Raw genomic sequence first — 27973 nt, forward strand, 5'->3', positions numbered from 1 at the left:
TGAAAATCTTGTTTGAACTTCCCATTTTTTGAAATTCAAATTTTGAATTGTACAAATAAAGTCACATGAAAAGTTTTACAAAATAAAAGTTCTATAACTTTTATGTTTACAACATTTCTATATTAGATCATTTATTGCACTAAAATTGTATTCGAAGATTTGAGTTTGAAATTATCAATTTAACTATTGCACGCATGTGTTGGAAACACGCGTCATCAATAATTAATTACTACAGATGCATGTATTTAAGGCGCGTCTGGAGTAGTTGTAACTTCCAACGCGTGTAGTCAAGGTGTGTCTGTACTACTGCTTCCCTTCATATTCAGATCCGAACCGGCACCGTCCCTTCCATATAACTACTGCTACCCTCAAAATAAAATAATTGCTGCCACCCCATCACATTGCCTCGCACACTTCGCCACCCTCACACTCCATGCTCTGTGCCTCCATACATTTGCCTCACTCACCACTGCCGCACTCCACACCTCTCGCCTCCTCTCCGCCACCGCCTCCCTTGGAGATGACAAGGCTTGAGAGGCGCCACTGCCGAAGGGACGCAGGGACTAGGCAGTTTGCCCCTTCCTCCATAGCCGCACCCTCGACTCTAGTGGCGGTGAAGGTGGAGGTGGAGGATGTCCCGGTGCGCCCACCGGGGTTCAAGAAGAGGTATGGGATGGCTTCTGGGAAGAAGGCCATGCCCGCCTCATCAGTGGCATTGAAGAACAAGGGCATCCACTCTTCCTTGGCGGCGGGGCCCTCTTCCTCACCGGCAGTGAGGTCAGCGGCGGTGAAGCTGGCGGAGGTGAGGAGGAAGGCCATGAAGATGGAGGAGCCAGTGGTCGTGCTAGATGTGGACATCTCATCAGATAGCCTTTGTATATATATGCCTATGTTTGTGTTTAAATTTGTTTGAATTTGTTTCAGTTAACTGTAAGTTAGTGTTTGGCATATGTTTCCTGCATTTTGGTGAGGAATTACTGGATGCTGGTAGGGATGAAAATGGATTGGATACGGACGAATATCACCGATATTACATTTGTTTTCATATTTCTGTCCGGATTCGGATTCGAATATGGATAGTGTCAACTAAGTCGAATAGGATACGATTGGATATCGACATAATAAATATGCGATTTGAGTATTTGGATACGGATACGGTATCGGATGTTGGATATCTGGACTCGGATACGGACAGATCTCAACCCCTCTAAACGGATTTGGTTTCGAATACGGTCGGAAAATATCCGTACCATTTTCATCCCTAGTTGCTGGTTTTGAGTGATGCTCCCATGGTCATTGTGGGGCTGGAAATGTGTTTGGTGGACCTAGAATCGTGTTTGGTTGATAAGTGAACTTGCTTGAGTCAATTGTCACTGTACTTGAGGATTTGATCAAAGTTATCAGTGTTTCATGTTTACTCAGAAAATAGTTTAGGCTTCAGTTATCTTAGTTCAAAAAATAGCATTGTCGAGAATTTACTGTTTAATAACTATTTCTATGCATATATGTAGTCTCCATCTTTTGTGGTCCCTCTAGCTACCATGCATGAGGCCATGTAGGCAGTGGTTTTGAAACCATTACAGGAAAGGCTCTTGGATATTCACTGGACGCTTGACGACATCAAGGAGTTGCTGAACAATCAAGCTATGGACACACAAGAGTTGAAGAAGATGCTAGCTGAGAAGGAGGAGAAGGGACTTGCTAAAGAGATGGTGGACACCATGGGTGCCTAGCTGGTGGCTGTCTCAGAAGTTGGAGGGCCTAACCAAGGAGGTGGACGACGTCCTAGCTAAGAAGCCAAAGTGATCATGCCATTGAAATAGTGATGACCTTAAGTTACCTAATTAACTTAGCTAATATATGTATTGTGTGGTGATATATGTTGTATGGACATCGGTTCATCTATGTGCTGAATGATGATCATGTATGGACACCTTAAATTAATTAGCTATCTATGTATATATATGTTATATGTGGTGCATATTTGTGTTGCTGTGATGACCATAGCAGCCACTGGATGCTGCTGGTTTAATTCACGTATGTGTTGTGTGCTTACTAGATGCTCATGTACTGGATGCTCATGAGTTGAAGAAGATGCTGGCTAAGAAGGAGGAGAAGAGAGCTATCTATGTATATATATGTTATGTGTGTTGCTGTTATGACCATAGCAGTGAATGGATGCTGCTGGGATATGTATGGACACCTACATGTTAATTAGCTATATATTTGTGTCTTGATAAGCAAATTTCAGCATACATCCACATGGTACCATACACATTACAAGGAGTTGTGGGCTTAACATCCTAGACTAGATGACATGAACTTATCTAGTATAATTTACATCTCTCATTCTACAATTTACATCCTGATGTAGACTAGGCCTGATCTTCCGAAAGGTATGATAGCGTCGATTGGTGGATACGAACAACCTATCATTGTTAGAAGATAGCAAAAGACAACACAAAAGTATTATCCCTACCAACTACTTAGGTTGTGGATAAGGAAAAACAAGGCACTCAACTCTCAAGCGTCTTACCATGGTCTTACAAGTGTTCTTACCAAAGCAACAGGCGGTGCAATCCGTTGGTGACTGTGATACCGTTGTAGCTTGAGTGTAACAGTTGCAAGGCGAACCTGTACTTGGTTAGAAGAAAGTGGAACTTGGACAGGCACAATATAGTAGCAAGGAATAGCAAAATTCGCAACTGAATAGCAAAGCTGAATAAGTATCCCAAGTACTTGTCTTAGTTGCTGGCCTACTCATGTTCCAAGTACCAGATGTATCAAGTGATGTGAGTAGCAAGAATATGATTAGGAACAAGGTAGAAATCAACACACGCAAATACAGCTCAAATGGCGCTCTCTATGTGCTCCTCTAGATATTGTTCCACTTTTACCCTTTTTTCTCTATTTTTGGGTTGTCATTGTTTTTTTGGGATTCTTTGACTTTTTCTTTTTATTTTTTGATATTTTTTCTTCACTTAGGAGCACAAAAGAAGTAACCACAGAAAATATGAGCTTAAACAAGTGAAAGACGTGGCCTGTGGAATTTCCAGAAGACGTGCTCGAAATCGACAAAGACCTTGTGACCATGAAAAGAGGATCTTGTGACCACTTTTTAATCAAAATAAAAATCTCTGACCCCAGCAAATCTGGGGATGGACGGATCCAAAAAAAATTTCTGATTGATTTTGATATATGGAACGTCGAAATCCGAGTTCGTATGCGAAAACTAGACCAGTTTTAAGAACGGACTCTGAATTAGAGGACAAAACGGGAACAATGTGCGCAAAATTGGTCACGGCAGCAAGGATTTGATGGAAATAGTGAAGACAAATGTAACAAATAAGATGACATGGACTAAGGTTTGATGAATACAAAGGAAACCCAACAAGACTTGGAGATGTTCACGGATTATGATGAAAAACAAAGGAGAAAACACAAACTGGACTAAAAAATGATCTAAAACCAGCAACAAGAACTTGACCTAGGGCACAAACTCAACAACACGAAACAGATACGAAATTGCACGGCACAATGAGGCTATAGGGTAGGGAATATGTGATGATGTATATTTTTTTGCTTTTTGTGGACTATAGGTAATGCAAAAACAGTAACAATCTAAAGGGGGAAACAAAGGTATACCTAACGGGCAATAAGGGCTCTGATACCACTTAATGTAGACTAGGCCCGATCTTTCGAAAGATATGATAGCGTCGATTGGTGGAGACTCGACGTTCACGGTCTAGGCTTTGAACCAAGATTGATTTGGACCCCCGCAACCATTACACCACTGCTCCGTTGGTTATCAACCACGTGAACGCGATTGACCTCGCCGAGAAGGCTGTCCTGCAAGTGAATCGAGAACACAAGCAAGAACAGGATGAACGCAATCTGAAATTGCAAATAAATATGAGGCTTAAGATAACGAGAAAGAGTTTAAGTCTTTATTCGAAAGGACTAATCCCCACAGGCGAACAAGATCAAGAACTGGGGCCCTGGTTCACAGTAAGCAGCCTTGGCGGCACAGTTGTAGCAAAATGATGTTTGTTTCATGAGGAAATCAAGAACTAAACAAAACCCCAAACCCTAAGGAGAGCAACGGCTGCTATTTATAGAGTCTTGGGCATCACCCCCATTGGACGCGCCCCCTAATGGGCCCAAACACGATACATGGTCCAACAGACCAAAAGACGGTGTTGCAGCGCCCTGGCAGATTCTGGATGCTGAATTATTTCAAATATTCTTGTTAGTTCTGAAGGTCTTTGGACGTGAAACCAATTGGGTTGGCTTCCTTATCCAATTAGCTTTCCATCCATATGTGGATCATCGAAAATAGAGTCTGGATGCATCCTGGGTGACCAATTTAAGGCAGACTAGTCCTAGAACCCGAGACAGACTCGAACTTGAGTTGCTTTGGGCCTCTACCTCGGGGACTCGAACCGAATTAGCCTCGGACCTCCTTGACTTGGACACCCTTGCTGGCCTCCTACCCCTCCATACCATACACCAAACATGGTCATATGCATGGGTGTCATGTCCTCATCACATCCCTAATGACATGAACTTCTCTCATTAGCCAGAATCCCTTCCTAAATTCCTGAAAGTGACATCACATTGTAAGTAAGAGCGATGACAGATATATATTGTTAACTAAAAAATGAGATCGCACATTGTTCAAAAACTCACATGAGCATCTTTTTTGCGTACTTGCCATTTTCGTTGACTTTTTTGCCACGAAGGCAACCTCTTTACGGCCATCTCTTAGGTATGGAGTTAGCTCGCTCACCAAAATCATAGGGAGGATGGAAGTATCCAATGGAGGCACTTCATTAGATTGATTGAACTCCTCCTCGTCCACTGGATTTTCAAGTCTGACAACCCGCATTTTCCTAGGGAGAACCACTTGTCGTTTCTTGTTTCTAGTGTCACGCACATAGAAGACTTGGGAAACCTAACTTGCGACTACAAATGGCTCGTCCTTGTACCCAACTTGGTCGAGTTCAACCATAGTGAAGCCATAAGTGTCTTTCATGACACCCTGACTTCCCTAAACCCATAGACACCGAAAAATGGGCACCTTGAAGCCTACATACAAGAGTTCCCATATCTCTTCAATCTAACCATAGTACGCTGTCTTTTGCATCTTGCTATCAAATGCATCTACACGAACAACACTGTTCTAGTACACACTCTTCTTGTCTTGATCAATGGTGTAAAAGGTATATCCATTTATGTCATAGCCTTGATAGGTTGTGACTGTGAAGAAAGGCCCCTTTACTAGCTTTTGAAGCCTTTCATCTGTGCAAGAGGTTGAACTGGCAAGTCAATCTCTGAACTAGATGTTGAACCCACTCATATGTGCCCTCACTAACCAAGCTTTGCCCCAGTGCGGGTTTTGTTGCCTCAACATCTCCATATACTCTTCGATGTAAGGTTCCACCTCTGCTATGTGCTGCAACACTAGAAAGTGGGCTCATTCATAGGCATCTCTCCCTGGAGTAATGTGCTTCTCCCCAACACACCCTCTACCCGCTAACCTTCCCTCATGGTGAGACTTGGAGATGTCAATTGGATTGGTGGGGTCCATGTAACCAAGGCACCAGTCGACCACCTCCTCAGTAGAATAGCACTACGCCATGCTTCCCTCAGGATGGACCTGACTCTTGGCACTCCTATTCAGAGTGCTCATAAACCTCACATATGGATACATGTGGTGGAGGAACATCGATCCAAGATACCTGATCTGCTTGACCAAATGTACAATGAGATGGACGGATATGTCAAAGAAAGTTGGTGGCAAGTAAGCCTCAAGGAGACACATCAACTCAATCATGTTCTTTTCAAGATCTTCTAGTGATTGTTCATCAATGACCTTCTGAGAGATTGCATTAAAGAAGGAGTAGAGGCTCATGATTGCCATTTGGGTTTTTTCTAGCAATATGTTCTAGATACCAACTGCAAGCATCATTGTGAGCATGACATCGCAATCATGAGCCTTCATGGGAAGCATCTTGTTTTCTCTTATAGGCACAAGCTTTCGGATGTTGGCTGCATATCCAGAGGGAAGTTTGACACTATGAAAGAAGTTGCACAATTCCTGCTTCTCTTCTTGGGTCAAGTTTATGGTAGATAGAGGTGGCTAGGCACTGGTACCATCAGGATGGAGCTTGGGCCTTATGTCCAATTCCTCTAGGTCAGCTCTTTCTTTTGCATGGTCCTTGGTTTTCCATTTGTCATTCATGAGTGCCCCAAGCAAACTCCCATAGAATTTGTTTTCACGTGAATGAGATCGATGTTGTGGTGGACCGCTATGTCTTTCTAGTAAGGCAGTTCCCATAGGATTGACATTTTCTTCCACCTCTTCTTATCGGCACTCTTTCCTTTTGCACTGTGCTTTCGCTTTCTGTCGGCACGAAAACATGTCTCGTGCCTGGCACACGAGCAAGCCAGAAGGGTCTACTCGATGGAGCTGGAGATCCACCTGGCTTCAACGCAGGGATGATCGATCCTGCGTACTCCTCCTGAGATATGCTAGTCAATTTGACCCTACAATTGACAAGGAGAAAAAAATAATCAGTAATTTAAGGAGAAACATGTCGGCTTTGCTAGATAGTTCCGAATGTGCGGCTCTGAGAGCCGATGTGGAAAGAGATCGACTAAATAGCCGATTCTAGCATACTCATAAGAATAAACCAGTTAAAGCTCATGGAATTATGGAAGAAAAATCGGTTATCATTCAGGATGAATATCGTTATTTAGATGAATATTAGTCAATGGCAATAGGATATCAACACTAATCAGTTTATGCTAAGCCAATGACTGTAAGTAATCGAATCCCTTTTTATATTTAGTAATAGTTCATCATCATTTAACCATTTAATAGAGATAAATCTAATGAACATATTAGATCTCATCTATCGCTATGACCAGTGGGGCATGAGGCAGAATCATGCAGGACATAGAAACAATAGATTCAATGACCCTAACTTATTACTAATATCAGTTGGGCATGAGGCAGAATCATGCAGGCCATAATACAATAATAAGATCATGGGGCCAACATATCTTTCAACCTTCCCTTACTTCGATGGTCTCGTGGCATGAACTATATGTGTGAAAAGCACTCAATATCGGGTAAAACAACCGATTCAGGCATAGCGCACAGTTGAGGTCATGCCCTATTAGGAACAGATCTACCAAATAGCGGTCCCCGCTCTACGGTGCTAACAGTGGGTTGTGAGGTAGAATCACACAGACCATGATAATGAGCCATGAAATGGTTTTCGTTAGCCGATAGATCTATTCAAGACCCGACATGCCTTAACCGCACACTATGCACAATCGAGATTGACATAAAACAGCTGATAAAACATAACTCATCATTTCAGGTACAGATTAGATCAGTTTAGATTAATAAACGATAGGTTAAACAGGATATAAAGCCGATCTAGATCAATCCCAATCGGGCAAAGTGATATTGCTATAATTAAATAAATAATGAAAGCAATAAGCAATATCGATAACTTAATGAATCTATCCAAAGAACACCACCCTTAGATAGAGCCAATAACTTGACCTTAATCTAGTTTGAGCAGTGGAGGTCGACCAGATCGATGCAGTCGTACTTGAACTAGACAAGAGTCGATAACTAGCTTATACCAGAGTCGCAGTGGAGGTCGACCAGATCGATGCAGCCGTATGAATAGAAGTATAAGCCATGACGGTACTTACAGATGAGCCAGAGGTCGGCCAGACCGATGCAACCCTGCTCGCTGAAGAACTCGCTGAGATCTACTCTACTCCTACTCCTAAGGGGTGATCAGAGCCGAAAAAAGTAAATGACTTGTATTTGATTGATTGTTGTCCTTTACAATAGCCAGGGTTTAGTATTTATACCTAGAATCTAAAATTGAATCCTACTTGAGCATGACTCATTACAATTCTGGCCTAAGAGAAAATATTCTTAATTTAAGATAACTTGGACCCTAAGCTTTACCTTTTTGTAGAGTCCAATATGTTTTTTCTTGACGCCGATCGTAGCTTTTATCGTTATCTGCTGGCGCTATCTGAAGAGAGCCGATTCCAGTACTGCAATCGAATCAGCTGATACCAACATTTATGCAATCGATTCCTTGATGACTTGATCTTGGGAGCTTTCGAGTTCCTATAATTCTCCTTCCAAATTTTGGTGTAAACACATGCCCCTCAATTTTGGGATAAAAGTAATTTTATTCCAAAATTATCGTATCTATACCCCCAATAGGTCCACAGTCACGTGTAGAGAATCTTGATCTGGGGTCTACTATTTGTCACCATCTTTGCTAGCTTATGAGCCTATGCTTCAAAACTTTTGTGAGAGCATCATTGCTTCACGGGTGCTTGGATCCATCTTTCTAGGCCGACTATAAAATGTCTACCCGCCTCTGGTGAGAGCAATTCAACAACTCAGCTATGTTTCTCTTCTGTCTACTTTCTCGAGTGCCTTTGGCTCCACCGGACCCTCCATGGTCTTTGCTATGAAGATCTTGAGCAATTAGAAGAATTCTTGTGCATAGGGTGATTGTGTCGCCCATCTTTGCACCTTGTCGAGCAAGAGGATCAACCACTGTGGTTAGAAGAATTCTTGTGATATCACCTGAGTCTTCTCTCCATGATGGTAGAGCTATTCTAGTGTTTGCAAGGGCTAAAATGTGTGGACACCTTCCCCTTGTCCGCTTCATCAAATGCCTGTTGGGAAAACCATAGACTTCTTCCCCATAGTTTTTCCAGCCACTGAGAAATGGGCATCTTTGGTAGGTGGCTTTCTTTCCCATTATTTCCCAGTCACCGAGAAATCAATTGGGCAACTATTAAGTAGGCGGCCTTTCCCTTCTCCTGATGTAACTTTATCGATGGGCCAATGTGACTCGGTTCATGATGATTTGCAGCCTCGTGGGGATCTGAACTCTCTTCAATCCAAAGAAGCCTTGGTGGGTTGATCGTTGGTCAATGTAAACCTTTCATATCTATCCCATAATATTTTGTAATTATGGGAAGCAATAAGTCTGAATCTATTATCCCTTCGTGATCCGTCCCCGAATCTCTGGAGTGCCTATCCGTTTTCATATCTGACTTTAATTCCATAACCCTGGTGAAGTCTATCTTCTAACCTCCCCAGGCTATATATATGAACCACGGTTGTGGATCAAAAAACAACTTGCTTTGTCTCAAACCCTCCGCATCTTTTGGGCAATTCTGCTTTCTCATAGGTTCGAGGTTATGGAGAACAGCAAGAGGCGCCATTCCGGTGGTTCTCCTACATGACGTCCCAAACCGTGTCAGGGAGGTCGCTCTGCATGGAGTTCGTCATGGTGCTGCCATGGCGTTGGCCGCTATGCAAGTTTGTTCTGGCCACAAGCTTCAATTTCTTCCCCGCGGTTTTCTAGCTGTGGCACACCCTGGGGTTCACGAGCGCCTGGTCGAGGATTTCTTCGATGCCGCCAACTCTGTAGCCCTTACTTCCTAGGTCGATGATATAGTAAACAAACTATTTTTCGGCCGGTAGTTTGTAATAGGTGATATCAGCAAACAATTTCTTCATCTTAAGCGATTTTTCTTTCGCTTTGTACTTCAAATTCCATGCATCAATCTATCCGTGTCTGCTTTGTTCTTATAGGCGATACATATCGTACCGGCTTCTACACCTTCGTGTTTATTTTTGTACTGAAGGCGATACCCTTCTGGTATCGTCTATTAGAGCCGTCAACCAAACAAATCGGCTGTCAAGTATTAATCCAAACGCTAGGATAATATTTCTTTAGATATTTCCCATTAATTGCTCTGCTAAGTTCTTCCTCTCCTTTTAGCGTTTCCAGAATATAAGCATTGCCAAGCGCACAATGTTTAATCCAATAAGGTCCTTCCCAATTAGGTGACCATTTGCCGAACTTGCTGTCTTTTGACCCAATCAACAATTTCACTTTCTAGACCAAGTCTCCTTCAGAAAATTGCTTGCTCTTGACCTTTTTATTGTAATATTTTGCAACCCTCAGTTTATTGGCCTTGATATTCTCAAGAGCACGTAGTCGATGGTAACTCAAGTCCTCTAAGTCATGTATCATAAGATTCTTGTAGACTTTGGCTGATAAATTATTTTGCAACGTAACACGCCTCAATCTAGTTAGAACTTCCCAAGGAAGGACTACATTATGGCCATACACGAGTTCATAAGGTGACATTTTAATCGATCCATGGCAGGCCATCCTATATGCCCATAGTGCTTCACAAAGCATTGAATGTCACTTCCTTGGTTGTTCCTCAAATCTTTTTCTTGATTAGCATAATCATAATCTAATTGGACGCTTCCGCCTAGCCATTAGCCTGAGCATAGTAAGAAGAAGAATTTACCAACTTAATTCCCATACTGGTAGCAACCTCCCCAAACTCTTCTAATGTGAACATGGTCCCTTGATTGATAGTAATAGTTTGAGGAATCCCAAAATAATACACAATATGCTCCTTGACGAAATCAACCATGTTCTTTGAGGTTACCGTCTTCAAAGGAATCGCCTCAACCCACTTAGTGAAGTAATCTGTTGCTACCAATATGAACTTATGTCCTTTGCTCGAGGGTGGAAATATCTAGCCAATTAAATCAATTCCCTAACCTCGAAACGGCCATGGTTTAATTATTGGGTTCATAGCCGATGCAGGTGATTTCTAGACATTACCAAAATGTTGACAATCCTGGCACCCCTTGTAATACTTAAAACAGTCTTCCAATATTGTTGGCCAGAAATATCCAGTTCTACGAATAACCCATTTTATCTTATAAGCCGATTGATGAGCTCCACATATCCCTTCATGCACCTTACCCATCAACAACTTAGCTTCCTCTTGATTTAAGCATTTGAGCAATACCCCATCGACTATTTTATAGTATAACTGATCATCTAGTAAAACATACTTAGTCGATTTGTACCTTAGCTTTCTGGTAACTTTCTGTGATGGATTCCTAAGGTAGTCGGCTATTTCAAATCTCCAATCACTATTTGAGGTTTCATTACACAAGACTTCTTGAAACACTCGATAACCTAAAGCACTTTGGGCTAAACGATTGGCCTCTTGATTCTGTGCTCTCAAAATATGTTGAAAAGTAACACGAGGAAATTCCTTAAGCAACCTTTGGCACTCATCATAATATCGCCACAGAGTATCTTCTTTGCACTCATATAGGCCGATCAACTGATTAATAATCAACTGTGAATCTCCAAATATTTCAATTGCTTTGGCCTTTACTTCATGAAGAAGTTGAAGTCCCTTAAGAATAGTCTCATATTCTACTTGGTTGTTGGTAATCATCGGTTCAGTTGGAAAGGCAAACTCGAAACTTGCCCCCCGACGTGAAATAATAGCAATGCCAATGCCACCACCTTGCTTCCATGATGACCCATCAAAGAACAACGCCCATGGAACTGGCTCCACATAGCCAACAATTGGCTTATGATGCTGGGTAACTAAATCGGCCATTACCCGCCCTTTGACTGCTTTAGCCGATTCATACCTCAAGTCAAATTCCGATAACACGAGAATCCACTTCCCCATTCTCCCATTCAGTATTGGCATTGATAACATGTGCTTGACCACATTAGCCTTGGAAACAACCATACACTCGGCTGATAATAAGTAGTGTTGCAACTTAGTGCAAGAGAAATATAAGCACAAGCATAACTTTTTGGTGGGAGAATATCTTGTCTCTGGATCCAGGAGTCTTCTACTTAGATAGAAAACAACTCGCTCTTTTCCTTCGAACTCTTGCATCAAGGCCAATCCAATTGTTTTCTCATTAACCGATATGTACAACTTAAAAGGTTTACCTTGCTAAGGAGGGACCAGTACAGGTGGACATTTCATATATTCTTTTATCTCCTCCAATGCCTTTTGTTGTAAGTCACCCTACTTAAATTCTTGATCATTTTTCAATTTTAACAAGGGAGAAAACGGTAGAACTTTCCTGACAAATTTGAAATAAATCTCCTAATAAAATTAATCTTACCAAGTAAAGATTGTAACTCTGTTTTAGTAATCGGGGGTACTGCCTCATCAATTGCTTTTACACTCTTTTGACCAACTTTGATTCCTCTCTCGTGGACCATGAAACCCAAGAATTGTCCAGCTAATACTCCAAAAGCACACTTATTAGGATTCATCTTCAGACCATGTTTTCTTGTGCATTCCAGGGTCTCCCGCAAATCAGCTAGATGTTCTTTGTACCCCTTGGATTTAATCATCACATCATCAATGTAGATTTCAACAATCCTACCGATCAACTTATCAAAAATATAATTCATCGCCCTCTAATAACTTACATCGGCATTCTTCAGACCAAAGGTCATTACAACCCACTCCAATAAACTAATTGCGCCAGGGCACCTGAAAGCGGTTTTTGCTATATATTCCTTAGCCATGAAAAATTGATTATATCCTGCATTGCCATCCATGAAGCTAATAACCTTGTGTCCGACTGCTGCGTCTACCAACATATTGGCTATCGGCATCGGATAACCATCCATGGGTGTGGCCTTGTTTAGATCTCTAAAATCGATGCAAACTCTTAACTTTTCAGTCTTCTTTTACACAAGGACGACATTCGATATCCACTCTGCATATCGGCACGGTCTGATAAACTTTGCTTCCAGTAACCTTTCAGTCTCTTTTTTTATCACTAAGCACGTTTGGGTTGAATCTCCTCGGAGCTTGTTTAAACGGTCGATATCCAGGTTTGATTGGCAATTGATGCTCAACAATCGATCGATCTAGACCGAGCATCTCATAATACTCCTGAGCAAAACAATCTTTAAATTTCTTTAATAAACTTACTAACTCTTGCTTATACTCGGGATCCAACTTGGCACTTACATACATCGGCCTAGGCCTATCTCCAGAACCAATATCCACCTCTTCTAATTCATCGGCTGACGTGAAGCCATGTCCTAGTTTGCCATCTGTACCATCTATTGGATTATCTATTAAAACAATTTTTCAAAGCCGTCTGCTTAGATCGGCTGTTGACTTTCATTATTGATTCTAATGAAGCCTCCTTCCCATAACATGCCAGAAAAGCATTCGAAATCTTCTAGCTCCCAAAAGACTGGATCGGCTATTGCGATACTCACAGACTCATTAGCGCGAACCATCTCAATATCATCTCCATGACATTGAATTAAACATTGATGCATGGTTGATGGTACACAACAGTTTGCATGAATCTAGTCACGACCAAGGAGTAAACTGTATGACCCTTTTCCATCAATGACGAAGAACATGGTGGGTAGAGTCTTACTCCTAATTGTCAGTTCGATGTTCATTGCTCCCTGGGTTTTAGATGTATTACCTCCAAAGTCTTTAAGCATCATGTCAGTCTCAATCAGATCTCCTAGTCCCTTGCCAAGTTTACGAAAAGTGGTGTAAGGCATAAGATTGATGGAAGCACCTCCATCCACCAATATCTTATTCATTGGCTTCCCATCAATAAAACATTTTACATATAAAGCCTTTAAGTGCCGATGCTTGACTGGTTTATCAAATATAGCTTGTTGTATAATTGTCAACTTGGCGACTATCTCATCATACTCCGATTCATCAAAATCTGAGTAGACTTCTTGATCTGCTGGAGCTCTAAATTATGATGGCAAAAGGAAAGCCATTTGAATATTAGTCGATGGTTGCCTTCTATCGGTTGTTTGCTTAGCACGCCACACATGAGGTTTACCGGATGCCTGAGCCTGTTCTAACTCTTTATTCCTTAGGCGTTGCACCCTTCTTTTCTGACTTTTTGTCAAACCTCCTAGACACCATTGGCCTTCCTGCCAAACACATTCCTCTTCATTACTCTTCTCTTCATAATCAGCCCAGTTTTGATCAACAACTCGCTTTCCAAGCCGATCATGAACACTTCTATTTTTTAAGCGCCGATCCATGTTATCATGATGATACTCATCTTGAGCATGGATAGACCGGCGATTGGCCTGAGATTGCCTGAACTCCCAATATTGCTCGTTGCATTCTGGACAGTTATTTCTAGTAGGCAACTTCAAACCTTTGTTCCAGCAATGTCTAAAGAAAGGACAATTCCAATGTGATTCGACTTGTTTTCTTTCATACCTTTCTTCTTCCTGTTGACGCCGGTATTCTTGCTCTTCTAACCAACGCTGATAATCCTTTTTCCTTCTGTCGCTGCCACTTATTCAACAAAATTCAAGATGTAACCCGTGGCTTTATCGCCCCATTTTTTGACGTTTCTCCCTGCTCATATCGGCTCTTTTGCTTGTCGCGATGCCTTTTAATTTCTCTGTATTCGTCTACCGATATCTGCATCTCAGGATCGACTGTTCTAGTTTCTCTTGATATGGTTTATGTCAAGACCTTAGTCTTTCCTTTGAGCAGCCTAGCATCGACCATATTTTGATCTCCTGGGAACGGATTATCATCAACTTTTATCTTCTGAGGCGTATCAAATTTGAGCCTCCCTTGCTAAATAGCCCTCTGTATATGCTGCCGGAAAACTCTGCATTCATTAGTAGAATGAGATGTAGCCTTGTGAAACTTGCAGAACTTCTTATTTTTCAACTGATCAGGGGGCAACATAACATGATTATCGGGCAACTTGATATGTCCCTTCTCGAGTAAGAAATCGAAGAGCTTGTCTAATTTTGTGACGTCAAAGTCATAGCTCTCATCGACTCCTCTTCCCTAAGGATTTGGCACCATTACTGTCTTTTTGCTCCAATTTCATTCGGACGTGGCAACCTCTTCTTCCTCATCGTCTTCGTAGCTGTCATCGACTGAATATGGATTATAAACTTCAGCCATTGTGGTGCTTTTCTGGAATCGGGTATCTTTGCGCATACTCTGGAATTGGCTATTGAGCGCTGCCACTCGTTGAGCCAATTGACCTAAGTTATCAAACTCTTATCCTAGCAGCTTCTCTTTCCATGTTGGCAACATTCCTTGAATGGCCAAAGCAGCTAACTGATCATTAGCCAAGTTTAACGAGAAGCACAAATTTCTAGTTTCTCAAAACCTCTGAAGAAACTTCTAGTTGTCAAATCGATGATCTTCTTTTCTGCCTTATAGTTGTTAAATCGGTAATCTTCTTTTCTCCTATCCCAGTATAAAAATATGTATGAAACTTCTTCTCTAGGTCAACCCAATTGGCAATGAAGTTAACTGGCAGTGATGAAAACCAAGTGAAGACTGGCCCTGACAGGGACAAGGAGAAGAAACGAACTCGATGGACCTCTTCAACGGATGCTTCGCCCAACTATGTAAGATACCGACTGACATATTCAATGGTGCTTGTGCTATCTTGGCCAGTGAACTTAGCAAACTCTAGGAGCCTATAATTTATAGAAAAAGCGATCAAATCATACCATTCTGGATATGGGCGTTTGTACGAGAAGGTCAGCCCTTTCAGCTTCAGATCGAACTGATTCTTCATCATATCGGTCACTCTCAGCAACAACTCATCAGCACTTGAATTTAGATTTCTCTGCACCTGTTGACCCGTCTGTGGATTGAAATCCCGTGTGCCTTGATACCCTAGATTCAGAATCATGTTAAAGATGTTATAATCTATGCCATAATGATACCCCTGTGGAATTTCTATCTGCTGGGTCCTTTGCTGGTTTGCTGCTTAAAGTCTCTTATTATGAACATGAGGATCTATATCTCTATGGATTCTTTGAATTGATGGTGCTATTTTTTAAGCTGGCGACAGCATGTGGCCTGATGTGCCAAAATTAATCATCTGGTTCGGACCTTGCCCCGCCGGCTGTTGCACATGCTGTACTGATGATCCAGGATTATACTGTGTCTGATTCGTAGTAACACATTGATCTTGCTCAGATGAACTCTAAACTACCTGGACATCATCATTACCAGTTGGCGCTGCTTCTTGATGGCTGGTACCGGCTTGACTAGTCCTTTGAGTTGATGGATGTGGAATGTTGTAATAAGCCGGCACAATCTGATCAACTGGGAACCCATGAAATACCTCTTTCATGGTGTTGGGAATGTGTCCAAGAAAGCTTTATTATGGCTTGATATGCCATCACGAACAGATTTGTTTACAGCTTTCATAAAAAAATGACTGTCTTCGGTTTCATCTGCATCTATCTGTCTATGCAACAGAAGTCTTAGTGAGGTGATGGATATGTGCCTTTTTTACGGAGCTCCACACAGCACCACCACTTCAAGGCCGGGGCCATGAATGTCCTGGTACTTACATCATCAGTACGTCTTCGGTCTAACGGCAGACCAGTAGAAAGCATACAGCAAGTTCAGACTTTCTGATGAGTGATGAGGTTTGAGGTGCCTCCTGAGTCCTGAACCTGAAGTTTAGGAGTAATGTTGTTTCTTAGCTTGTGGCTTTTCACATCTTTATTTAACAATCTCGGTCTAACTTCTTATAACAATGCCAAATAATATAGGACCCCAAAGGCGTCATAGCGTCAGTTATTCCTAATTTAATAACCTCGATCAAGTTGTACAAGTGGCAGACAAATCATAATTTTTAGATACAAGTTAAAGTGGTTGGCATACTCGATACCACCTTCTTGTGCAGTGAGCCCTAATCGAACTGTAAATTAATATGTCAGGGCCTTACTCCAAGCACAAGTTGATCAATTTTTTTTGGCACAAGTTCAGAGATCCAATCTACTTTTTTTGAATCATGCACGCCTGGCGCATCTCGATGCAAGTCAAGTCGTCCACAACAAAGCCAACTTTTCGTACTAAAAAATAAAGCCGTTTTAGATAAGGCTTGAGTCAAACATTAGAAATATAAATCATGAATAACTTTTAAGTTGTTGAGTTTAGAAATGTGAAAACCATATAAATAGATTTGTCTTGAAAAATATTTTCATAAAAATATACATATATCACTTTTTGATAAATATTTTTATAAAATCAAGGAGTCTAAGTAATACTTTGAAGACCGTGTCGCTGTTTAAAACGACTTTATTTTTTGAGTACGGATGAAGTACACTCCTAAGCTAAAGGAGTATAAGGAGGTGTTTGGTTCTTTAGTCGCTCCTAAAATTCATGTCACATCAAATGTTTAGATATTAATAAAGAGTATTAAATGTAGATTAATTACAAAACCAATTACATAGATGGAGGCTAATTTGCGAGACAATTTTTTTAAGCCTAATTAATCTATCATTAGCACATGTTTACTGTAGCACCATGTTGTCAAATTATGGACTAATTAGGCTTAAAAGATTCGTCTCGTAAATTAGTCGTAAGTTATGTAATTAGTTTCGTAATTAATCTATATTTAATACTCAATGCATGTGTCTAAGCATTCGATGTGATAGAAATTTTAGGAGGGTACGTAGAAACCAAACAGGACCTAAAAAGAAAAAAAAAATACAAGTGGTTACTCTCTCTCGTCCGTCCGAGCATTAAAGTTGTTGAAGTCCTTGCGAGCATGCCTCCTCTGTCATCCACGTGGTATAAAATAGATTAAGTGCTGATGATTTAGCCCGCCGTTGGGCACGCCCTAAACCAGATCTCGATGTAAGTCAAGCCTTCCTCAACAAACCAAATTCATTATTTCTGACTAGACACACATGGCCTCATGGTTAGATTCCCCGACAGAGGACCAGAAAAAAAACACACATCTTACATGAAAAAAGTCCTTGTAAACAACATAGGACCACGAGTCCACGACTTGATGTCTACTGTAGATCTGGTTTAGGAGTAGGCTCTACAACAAACTTCTACTGCTGTATACGTTAGGGAACCTGCTGGGGTTTGTTCATGCGAGCATTAAGGTGCTCTCGCAGTTTTTGTGCGGCCCATTACGGCTCATCAAGTGAGGGATTGGTACTTGGAAAACCATGCGCCATGGCTGGGTTACCTAGTTTTGTTTATAATTAACTATATAATAATAGTGGTTCTAACTTGCACTCAAAAAAATAGTGGTTCTAACTTGTAAGCCTCAGTATTCGTTCGATTTTCTTTCGTCTTTTTAGTTAATCAAATACTCCCTATGTAATCCCTTCAATTACGGATTTCAGAAAAGTTCAATCTGTCAAGCAAAGAGTTTCCTAAATTGTGGAACATATCTTATAAAATTATTGCATGTTTTTTTTCAATATTGACAAAAACAATTATTGAAAACAATTCCAATATATTTGAGTCTTCGAACCTTTAGATTAAAATAAAATCACATAAAAGGACAAAGCAATAGATACTCGGAAGGCTAAAAAAAATCCAAATACAAAAGCTAAAGAATATCAATATACAAAACTGGAACAAAAGAAATATAGCACAAAAAATAATAATAAATTCTTTATAGACAAATAAAAAGACAACTAATGACTGTTACAATTTGACTTAGCTTGTGTCTTTCCATTAACAAACTTAGTCTAACTACTTTTAACATTGTCAAATAATATAGGTCCCCAAGGCCTCATAGTGTCGGTTATTCCTAATTTAATGACCTTGATCATGTTGTACAAGTGGGCAGACAAGTTGTAGTTTTTAGATACAAGTTTTGGTGGTTGGCATATTTGATACTACCACCTTGTGCAGTGAGCCCTAATCAAATTGTAAATTAATGTATCCCAGGACCTTATTCCAAGCACAAGTTGATCAATCTTTTTTTTTTTTTGGCACAAGTTCAGAGCTCCAATCTCCTTCATTTGTAAATTTAATTATGCACGCTTGGCGCATCTCGATGAAAATCAAGTCTTCCTCGACAAAACCAAATTCATTAGTACTCCATTACTCCTAAACAAGATCTATGGCGACGAACTCCACAGCGGCTTCGTTCAGGCGCCGCAGAAGTTCTACGGCGGCCTCAAGGACGATCCTCTCGGCAACCAGATGCAGGTTATATACGAGGTACTACAGTCGTACAGATCACACTATCATTATCATATGATGTGTAGTAGTACTCGATCACTAAGAGTAACACTGTAGTGTTTGTTATTATTATATATATAAGTACTACTCAAAACAACAAGCGATTGACGTTATTAGCTTATCTATATCCACAATTTTGTCGTCTGTGCTGTGAGCTTACGTAGAAAGTTGGGCTTGGAGTTGCCGGACTTCAAGGCATATTTTACGGCGGGACAGGGTGCTTTCACCGTAGGAAAGTCATCTACGGCGTGCCACCAGACTACACCACCACCATCGGCATCAAAGGTGAAAATCTGGGGGGAAAACCTGTCGAAAACCATGACTGCTCCCCGGTGTATTCTGATTCAGTTCCACGCATTTAACTACTACATACTCTGGCAGATTCACCATCTTACAAGGAGCTGCAGAAGAAGTTTGGCAGCTCGAAAGAACTGATCGAGTCGCCGAGGAGCATCATTTCTGGGGACATGTTCAAGGCGCCAATGGTGGTGGCAGACGACTTAACGAGTCGCGTCGAAGTGGCGAAACAAGTTTCGGCCTGCACCTACGAGGCTGGCACGAGATGGGGTCAGGAGGTTGTTGAATTCATAGGATCGATCTAGGTGTCGATCAGAGGGACTACTCGCTATTGAATGAACCAAAACTAGGACACGTTTTAGACTGAGAGATATGAACACAGAAAGGATGGACAAGGGCTGTCGAACCTGACACCGCAGAGGGGGAGGGTTCAGAGGACACCATCATGTTCGTCGGTGTAGTCTGCGCATGGGCAGCGACGGTCGGTGAAGAGGGCGATGAAGACGTCGACGTCGATGGAGCGGGCGACGCAGCTGGTGGCTACCCGTCAGTGGCTGTGCCCCTCTCTGATTGGATTAGGGTTTAGGTGTCGGTGGGGAGCTCGGCTCAGGCGAACCTCGTGACTTGAGCCGCTGGCCCCTACCTTTATTTATTGTGTAGTGTGACAGGGACCCTCCAGCCATAGTGGGCTGGGCGCCCCTAATCAGGGCGTGAATCAAAGACTCAATTGGGCCATTGGGCCTAATTTGGGATTGAGATCAATCTAACAATCTCCCACTTGATCTCCTACCATCTTTCAATTTCATATCATTTACTTTTGTTCATTCCATTACAGATTAGCGCGTAAAGCATGTTTTATCGTCACGGTCAATTGCCGATAGATTTAACAGCTACAACACACCACTCTGTTCTGAAATAGATACTTAACTTTAGGCCTTCTTTTGTCCAGGAATTATAGGTTTTCCCTTAAACACATGTCGGCTATATGTTCTCTGAACACGTTGGGTGGTAAGCCTTTTGTAAGCGGATCTGCGAGCATCTTTTCGGTACTTATATGCTCAAGACTTATGACATGATCCCGAACTTTACCTTTCACAACGTAATACTTTATATCAATGTGTTTGGCAGCACCATTTGACTTATTGTTGTGAGCATACTGTACTGTCGGATTATTATTACAGTATAACTTAAGTGGTCTATAGATGTCGTCAACCACCTTCAAACCGGGTATGAACTTCTTTAGCCAGTTCACCTGCCCCATTGCCTCATAACACGCTACAAACTCGGTATACATTGTAGACGATGCAGTGACAGTTTCCTTTGAGCTTTTCCATTAAATAGCTCCTTCTGTGAGAATGAATACATATCCAGACGTGGATTTTCTATCATCTCCCGCATAATCAGAATCTGAATATCCCACTATATGGAGTGAATCTGATCTTCTATACGTCATCACGAGGCCTTTTGTTCCTTGCAAATAACACAAGACTTTCTTTACTACCTATTGTTTACAACCTACTGTTTTGTAGACCTATTTACACCCTACTTTTTTGGCTTCTTTAGAAATTATTTCTAAGTTCCAAACTTTATTGGCATTCATTGATTTCATTTCATCTTCCACGGCCTCAAGCCACTTTGATGAATGATCACTTCTCATGGTTTCTTCAAATGAGTTGGGATCATCCCCTATTTGAAATTTTTCAGTGTTGTATACTTCATAGTCAGCAGGAATAGCTGATTTTCTAACTCTTTGAGACCTTCTAGGGGCCTCCACATTTGGCACATCTTCTGTTTGAGGCTGTTGTTGCTCCCCCTTATGTGTGGCAATAGGTTCTACAGGATCCTGAAGAATATGTTCATCATCGTCATTCATTGTTGCCACATGCAGAATAATAACATGTGCTAGCACCATAGTATCTTGCACTTTTGGTGCAGCGACTATAGGTAGTGAGAAAAATGACTCATCAATCATTGGAGTGGGCGCATACACCCGCTTCTCTTCAAGGTTAATTTCTCGAGCTACCATGCTCCCCCTCATCATTTCATCCTCTAGGAAGACAGCGTGTCTCGTTTCCACAAACTTTGTATATCTGTCTGGACAGTAGAAATAAAAACCTTTTGACTTTTCTGGATAGCCAATGAAATGACAACTTACTATTTTGGGATCTAGATTCTCAATATTTAGGTTAAATACTTTAGCCTTAGCAGGACTCCCCCACATATGTAAGTGGTTTAGTGACGGTACTCTTCCTGTCCACAACTCATACGGTGTTTTGGGCATCGACTTACTTGGTACTCTATTGAGAATTTGAATGGCGGTTTTTAACGTCTCCATTCATAGGCTCAACGGTAAGGTGGAGTAACTTATTATACTACACACCATATCCATTAGGGTACGATTGTGTCTTTCAGCTACTCCATTCTGCTGAGGTTCGCCCGGTGTAGAATACTGGGCTACAATGCCATTCTCCTATAAGAACCTTGCAAAAGGTTCAGGAACTTGGCCATATGGGGTATGCCGACCATAGTACTCCCCCCATAGTCGGACCTGATTATCTTAATCTTTAAGTTGTGTTGGTTTTCAACTTCTGCCTTAAATATCTTAAATTTATCCAATGCTTCAGTTCTTTCTTTGATTGGATAAATGTAGCCATAATGGGAGTAATCATCTGTGAATGTTATGAACGAATCATAACCATCCACACTCTTTACAGGAAACGGACCACAAATGTCTGTGTGAATAATCTATAACATTTCTGTGCTTCGTTTGACATCTTTCTTAATTTTCTTTACATACTTTCCTTTTATGCATTATCTGCATTGTTCTAAATCTAAGAGCTCTAATGGAGGAAGAATATCATTCTCAACTAGTCTTTCTATTCTCCCCCTCGAAATATGGCCTAAACGACAGTGTCATAATTTCAACAACGCATCATGAGCTCTCTTTTGTTTTCTAACGAGGATACATTCTCATTGTCGCATACAACGTTTCCATTATCGCATACAACATTCACATCATCACGTAGTGATAACAAATAAAGCTCATTTTGTAAGATAGCAAGACGAACACATGCATTATTAAATGTTATCTTACATTTGCCATTTCCAAAATAGCAATCATATCCATTATTGTCCAAGCATAAAACACTAATCAGGTTTCTCTGTAGAGAGGGAACATAAAGAACATCTCTAAGTAAAAGTGTGAAGCCATCAGCAAGATCTAGAGAAAGATCGCCAACGACTTCAACATCTGCTCGGACTCCATTTGCAACTTTAACGTGTCTTTCACTTCTTTGCGTAGTCCTCGTCAAATGGAATCCCTGTAAGGAATTAGCAACATGAATAGTTGCACCTAAGTCAATCCACCAAGTAGATTTCGAATACTGTACATACAGGGATTCATTTATGAACATAATAATGTTCTCACCTTTCTTTACCATGATCATCTTTAAGTAGTCGGGACAATCTTTCTTATAATGTTCCATCTTCTTGCAATAGAGACACTGGTCTTTCTCTACTGTGAACTTATTCTACTGAGGCTGATGTAGCATGGGACCCTTTCCCTTTGGCTTTGAGGAGTTAGAATTAGTATTCTTTTTCTTGTTGTCTTTCAAATAATTGATAGTGCCACCATTGGCAGCTTTTATTCTCTCCTCTTGCACACACATAGCCATGAGCCTCTCCATGTTCCACTTCTCGGGCTATATATTGTAGTTGACAATAAAAGTGTCAAACTCCTTTGGCAAGGAAGCAAAAATCAGATGGATAAGGAACTTTTCCTTGAGAGCCAGATCTATTGGTTTTAGCTTAGATGTCAAATTGCTCATCCTTAGTATGTGCTCTCTTATGCCACCATTTCTAGAGTACATCTCTGTTACCAACTGCTTTATCAGCTGGGTAGTATATGTCTTTGAAGAGCCAGTGAACTGACTCTTTATTCTATCGAGGTACTCGGTGACGGTGACACACTCTGGGATTGAGCCCATAATTGCAGGCTCAATCGTGTTCTTTATCATAGCTAAATATTTTTTGTTGGCAGTGACCCACTTTCTATGCTTAAGGTCATAGGACATCATTTGGGATGCAAAATCCCTCTCTCTTGTTGCCCAAGCGGTATCAGCCTCGTTTGTCTCCCTCACCGGTGCCACAGGCTCAGTAGGACACAGTGAGGTGACTACCCAGTCTACCTCAGCCAATATGAAGACCAGGTCAATCTTTTTCTTTTACTCTATGTAGTTATCACCTTTGAGAGTGGGGATCTCTTTGATACAACCCATTAAGTTGTATCCGCCTGAAAACACAATTCATATGGAGTGAGAACATAAACATAATAATAACAATTGCATACCTTAGTTCTAACGTTGGTCAAAATTAAAACATATAATTGTCCTCTACACTAATTCTACATCACCGTTGGGCAGAAATAGAATTAATACATGACAAAACTCATAAATAATATCATAATATTGTCATTAATCAACGCTGGTTAGAATAATAACAATATTATAATCAACTAAAAACATATCCATTTTTTAAAATTAAATTCTCCCGTTGGTTCGAATTTAATAATAAAAATAACAACTTTAAATACATAGCGGAAAAAATAAACTCATTTTCTTGAATTTTACCCACAGGAAAATTCGTTTTTCTGATTTCTTTTGAGCCATTTTCCATTTTTCAATTTTACTGAAAAAGAAAAAAGGAAAATTGGGCTCCCTCTTTACAGTTACTAGGCCCGAAGCTGGCAATTCGGCTCGGCCCACCACCTCTGCGCGGCGCCCGGCCGGACCCAGGCCGCAACGTGGGCCTGGGCCAGCAAAGTGCCACGGCCGCGCGTGCCTACCTGGGCCATGAAACGGCGTGCTCGATCTGAGTCGTCTGATCACATCCGACGGTCGCTCGGCCGTCTCGCCCGAACAAAAAAGGCCCGACCGGCTACGTCGGCCGAAACCCTAACTCCCATTCTACTCCTCCCCTTCTCTCTCTCAGTCACGTGGAGCCCGAGCGAGAGCGAGCATGAGCGAGCAGACGACTCGGCGCCATCGCCGCCCCCCTTGCTGGCAAGCGCGCTCCCTAGCGGGTGAGTGTGCCGCTGTCGAGCGGCCTAGCTGCGGCGCCCCTTTGGCCAGAGCCCGGCGAGCAGCGCCCCCGGCTTGGCCTTCTTTTCCCCGCGCGCCGACGAGGCAGTAGCGCTACACAGCGGCGAGGTAGGCCTCCCCTTCCCCTTCGGATTTGCTTCTCTGTTTGTGTGCTCGGATTCAACCGATTAGGGATGGGGTCAAAAATTAGGGTTAGGGTTTTGGAATGGGCACTATTCTTCTTCCCCAGTTGATTGCGGGTTTAGGGTTCGGTTTAGACTTGAAGCCGAGCCCTCCTTCCCTTCTTTCTTTCACCCAGTTAGGGTTAGGGTTAGGGAAAACCCTAGTCTGCTCAGATCCGACGGGATCTAATTTAATTCTTTTCTTTTCTAGTATGATTCTAGACCCTGCCGTGATCTACACCTAGCAAACCGACTCTGATACCATTGTTGAATTCATAAGATCGATCTAGGTGTCGATCAGAGGGACTAGTTTTTATTGAATGAACCAAAACCTAGGGCACGTTCTAGACTGAGAGACATGGACACAGAGATGATGGACAAGGGCTGTCGAACCTGACACCGCAGAGGGGGAGGATTCAGAGGACGCCATCACGTTCGTTGGTGTAGTCTGCGCACGGGCAGCGACGGTTGGTGAAGAGGGCGATGAAGACGTCGACATCGATGGAGCGGGCAGCGCGGCTGGTGGCTTCCTATCACTGGCTGCGCCCCTCTCTGATCGGATTAGGGTTTAACTGTCGGTGGGGAGCTCAGCTCAGGCGAACCTCGTGACTTAAGCCGCCGGCTCCCACCTCTATTTATTGCGCAGTGTGACAGGGGTCCTCCAGCCATAGTGGGCTGGACGCCCCCGATCAGGAAGCGGATCAAAGGCCTAACAGAGCCGTTGAGCCCAGTTTAGGATTGAGATCAATCTAACGGAGGTATCCATACATTCTACTACTGATGTCCTTCACTTCACAGCATCTTCTTGTAGGTTTTGCTGCAACAGCGTGGTCATACATGCATGTTCTTTCCATTGCAGGTTGGCTGGGTGTACGGGGCGATGACCGAGGACATCCTGACCGGGCAGCGAATCCACGGCGCCGGCTGGAGGACGGCGTTGTTGGACCCCGACCCGCCGGCATTCCTCGGCGGCGCGCCCACCGGCGGACCGGGCAGCCTCACCCAGTACAAGAGGTGGGCCACGGGCGTGCTGGAGATACTCCTCAGCCGCCATAACCCATTCCTTCTCGCCGCGTTCAAGCACCTCGATTTCCGGCAGTGCGTCGCCTACCTAGTCATCGACGTGTGGGCCATCAGGGCACCCTTTGAGCTGTGCTACGCGTTGCTCGGACCTTACTGCATCATCGCAAACCACTCCTTCCTGCCAAAGGTACGGTAAAATCGATCTTTCTACCATCAGTACAATGTACAATTTATTTCTGGTGAAGCCTTCCCTGGAATTCTCATCTTGTTGTGAATTGTGAATTATGATGCAGGCGTCAGAGCCGGGTTTCGTCATCCCGCTGGCGATGTTCCTGGCGTACAACGCGTACAACCTGGGCGAGTACACGGACTGCCGGCTGTCGGTGCGCGCCTGGTGGAACAACCACAGGATGCAGCAGATCGTGTCGTCGTCCGCCTGGCTGCTCGCGGTCCTCACCGTGGTCCTCAAGACGCTGGGCCTGTCGGAGACGGTGTTCGAGGTGACACGCAAGGAGCAGTCCGACGGCGGCGCGGACGACGACGCCGACCCGGGGCGGTTCACCTTTGATTCGTCGCCGGTGTTCGTCCCGCCGACAGAGCTCACGATGCTGAGCATTATTAACCTCTAAATCATTATTATTTTTTTAACTCTAGCCTTAATCTTTATTATTTAGCCTCCTCGAGGAGCTTATCCTGGATCCGCCCCTGGTGACGGGAATCAATTAATCATCTAGGAAACACGTACAAATCTCATTAGATCCTTAATTATATTGTCATCAATACGTCAAAACCCACTTATGGGCTGAGATGCACTTCCAAAGGCGATTTCGTGATCCCTACTGCTACGACTACGGGCGGATATTAGGATAATTGCATAGTCTAGATTCTTGTACCACAAATTGTACTTCACTTTTACGACCGTTGTATTCTCCCTGTACATGACTATATATATGAAAGATACTCTCACGACATGTGTGTGATGATTCCTCCAGTACCTTTCTTTAGTAACGTAAACGAAAAATCAAAAGCTGCCTGGTGGCAAGCTGTCCGGCCGGTGCGGGAGCTCCCAGCAGTCTGGCACTGAGCAACAGAAGCACTAAGCCCTGTAGAGCTGTAAGATCGTGATCGGCACCACCAGCCACCGCAGATCTGCACGTCCTTGGAGACAAACGGGGCACTAGAGCCTCGCTATCGCCGTCCTTGCTGGGTGCGTGGGCTTCCTCTGTGCGCTCGTGATGAGTGGCTACGAAGACGGGGTGTGGGAGGGACGGACGGACTGTGGCGCTATGGACGGGGGTCGCCATGAAACGCCTCTCGAGCTGAGAAGGAAACGACGAATTGAAGACGATGGGTGCGGGGTGTCGTGTTGGACTATCCGGTCCCGTGCTACCTGATTACGCAAGGATGCGAGGGGTATCCGTTTTGTATACTATGATATCTGATTATTACACGGGATGTGATTGTGACGGACACAGAAACAAACACGATTTAAACCATACCCTTAAAAACACGATTTAAACCAAACATTTAACAGCATAAATGGATTATGTTACATGGGACCGAACCAAACGCTAACAAAGTGTTTGGGCATGGTATGGCGAGTCCAATCCTAAAACGAATTGGAATAACCACGCATGAAATGCATGATGTGATTGTCAAATAATTGTCTAGGCCGCAAGTCATTAAGATAACCACGCAACCAGCTGAATTTCTTGTTCAACAATGCCGCAGGAGTATATTTGCTAGTTATCGAAAAAGCTCTCTTCCTATACATAAAAAACAATAATGATTAGACCCGGGCGTCCGTCCGTCTGGACCGACCAACCCGATCGCGCTGCTCACCTACATCGCGTGGCACCGCTCGCCTGCATCACAAAAAAAGAAAGAAAAGAAACATGGACGCGCACTCCGCTCCGTATCCGCGGCCGCCGCAGGCGACACCACCGCTCCCACACCGCCGGTCGACGCCGCTGGCTCCGCACCGTCCGCATCTCCGCCCCAGCCTCTCCTTCCTCTCTCTACCTCTCTCTCGACGTGGCCCAAAGCGCGGCCACCTCCGCGCGCTGCGCTCGATCAGCCCGGTGGGGTGGCCGCTCGCCTCTACCCCACTCTGCCTCGTTGCTCCTTCCACCAAATCCACTGCGTGACGAGAGATCCGATGGTGGTGGAGACTATGGCGCCGGCTGCAGGGGTTGTAGGGGGCTGCGTGTCCTACACGAAGGGGTCCCCGCCGGCCTTGTAGTAGGCAGAGTCCATCTGGTCGATGTTGGCGCTGGTCGATGGTGGCGACGGCGTGGTTGCCTCCGGTGAACTACACATGCCGGCAAGCCTCCATTTCATAAGCAAAAGGAGATGTTGCGACGTATTGAAAACGTATGTTGCAAGTGATTCAGATGTTTTTGTATGAATGTTGCAAAAGTATATCAGAATGTTGCATATGTTTCAATAGTTGTATACGTATGTTGCAAAGGCCTGTTT

General features: G+C 42.9%; 1 protein-coding gene across 1 annotated transcript; it reads left to right on the forward strand.

Moving 5' to 3' along the window:
* The first annotated feature begins 520 nt into the window (after nt 1-520).
* LOC136491849 (cellulose synthase-like protein H2) lies at nt 521-26124 on the forward strand. The gene is made up of 9 exons (XM_066488067.1): nt 521-802; nt 925-930; nt 1584-1725; nt 2060-2130; nt 18790-18894; nt 19080-19200; nt 19297-19490; nt 25332-25682; nt 25789-26124. Exons 1-9 carry the CDS (start codon nt 521-523, stop codon nt 26122-26124), a joined length of 1608 nt encoding a protein of 535 aa, XP_066344164.1.
* The last annotated feature ends 1849 nt before the right edge of the window (nt 26125-27973 follow it).

The sequence above is a fragment of the Miscanthus floridulus genome, chromosome 11 (genome assembly GCF_019320115.1).
Source record: "Miscanthus floridulus cultivar M001 chromosome 11, ASM1932011v1, whole genome shotgun sequence".
Classification (NCBI taxonomy): Eukaryota; Viridiplantae; Streptophyta; class Magnoliopsida; order Poales; family Poaceae; genus Miscanthus; species Miscanthus floridulus.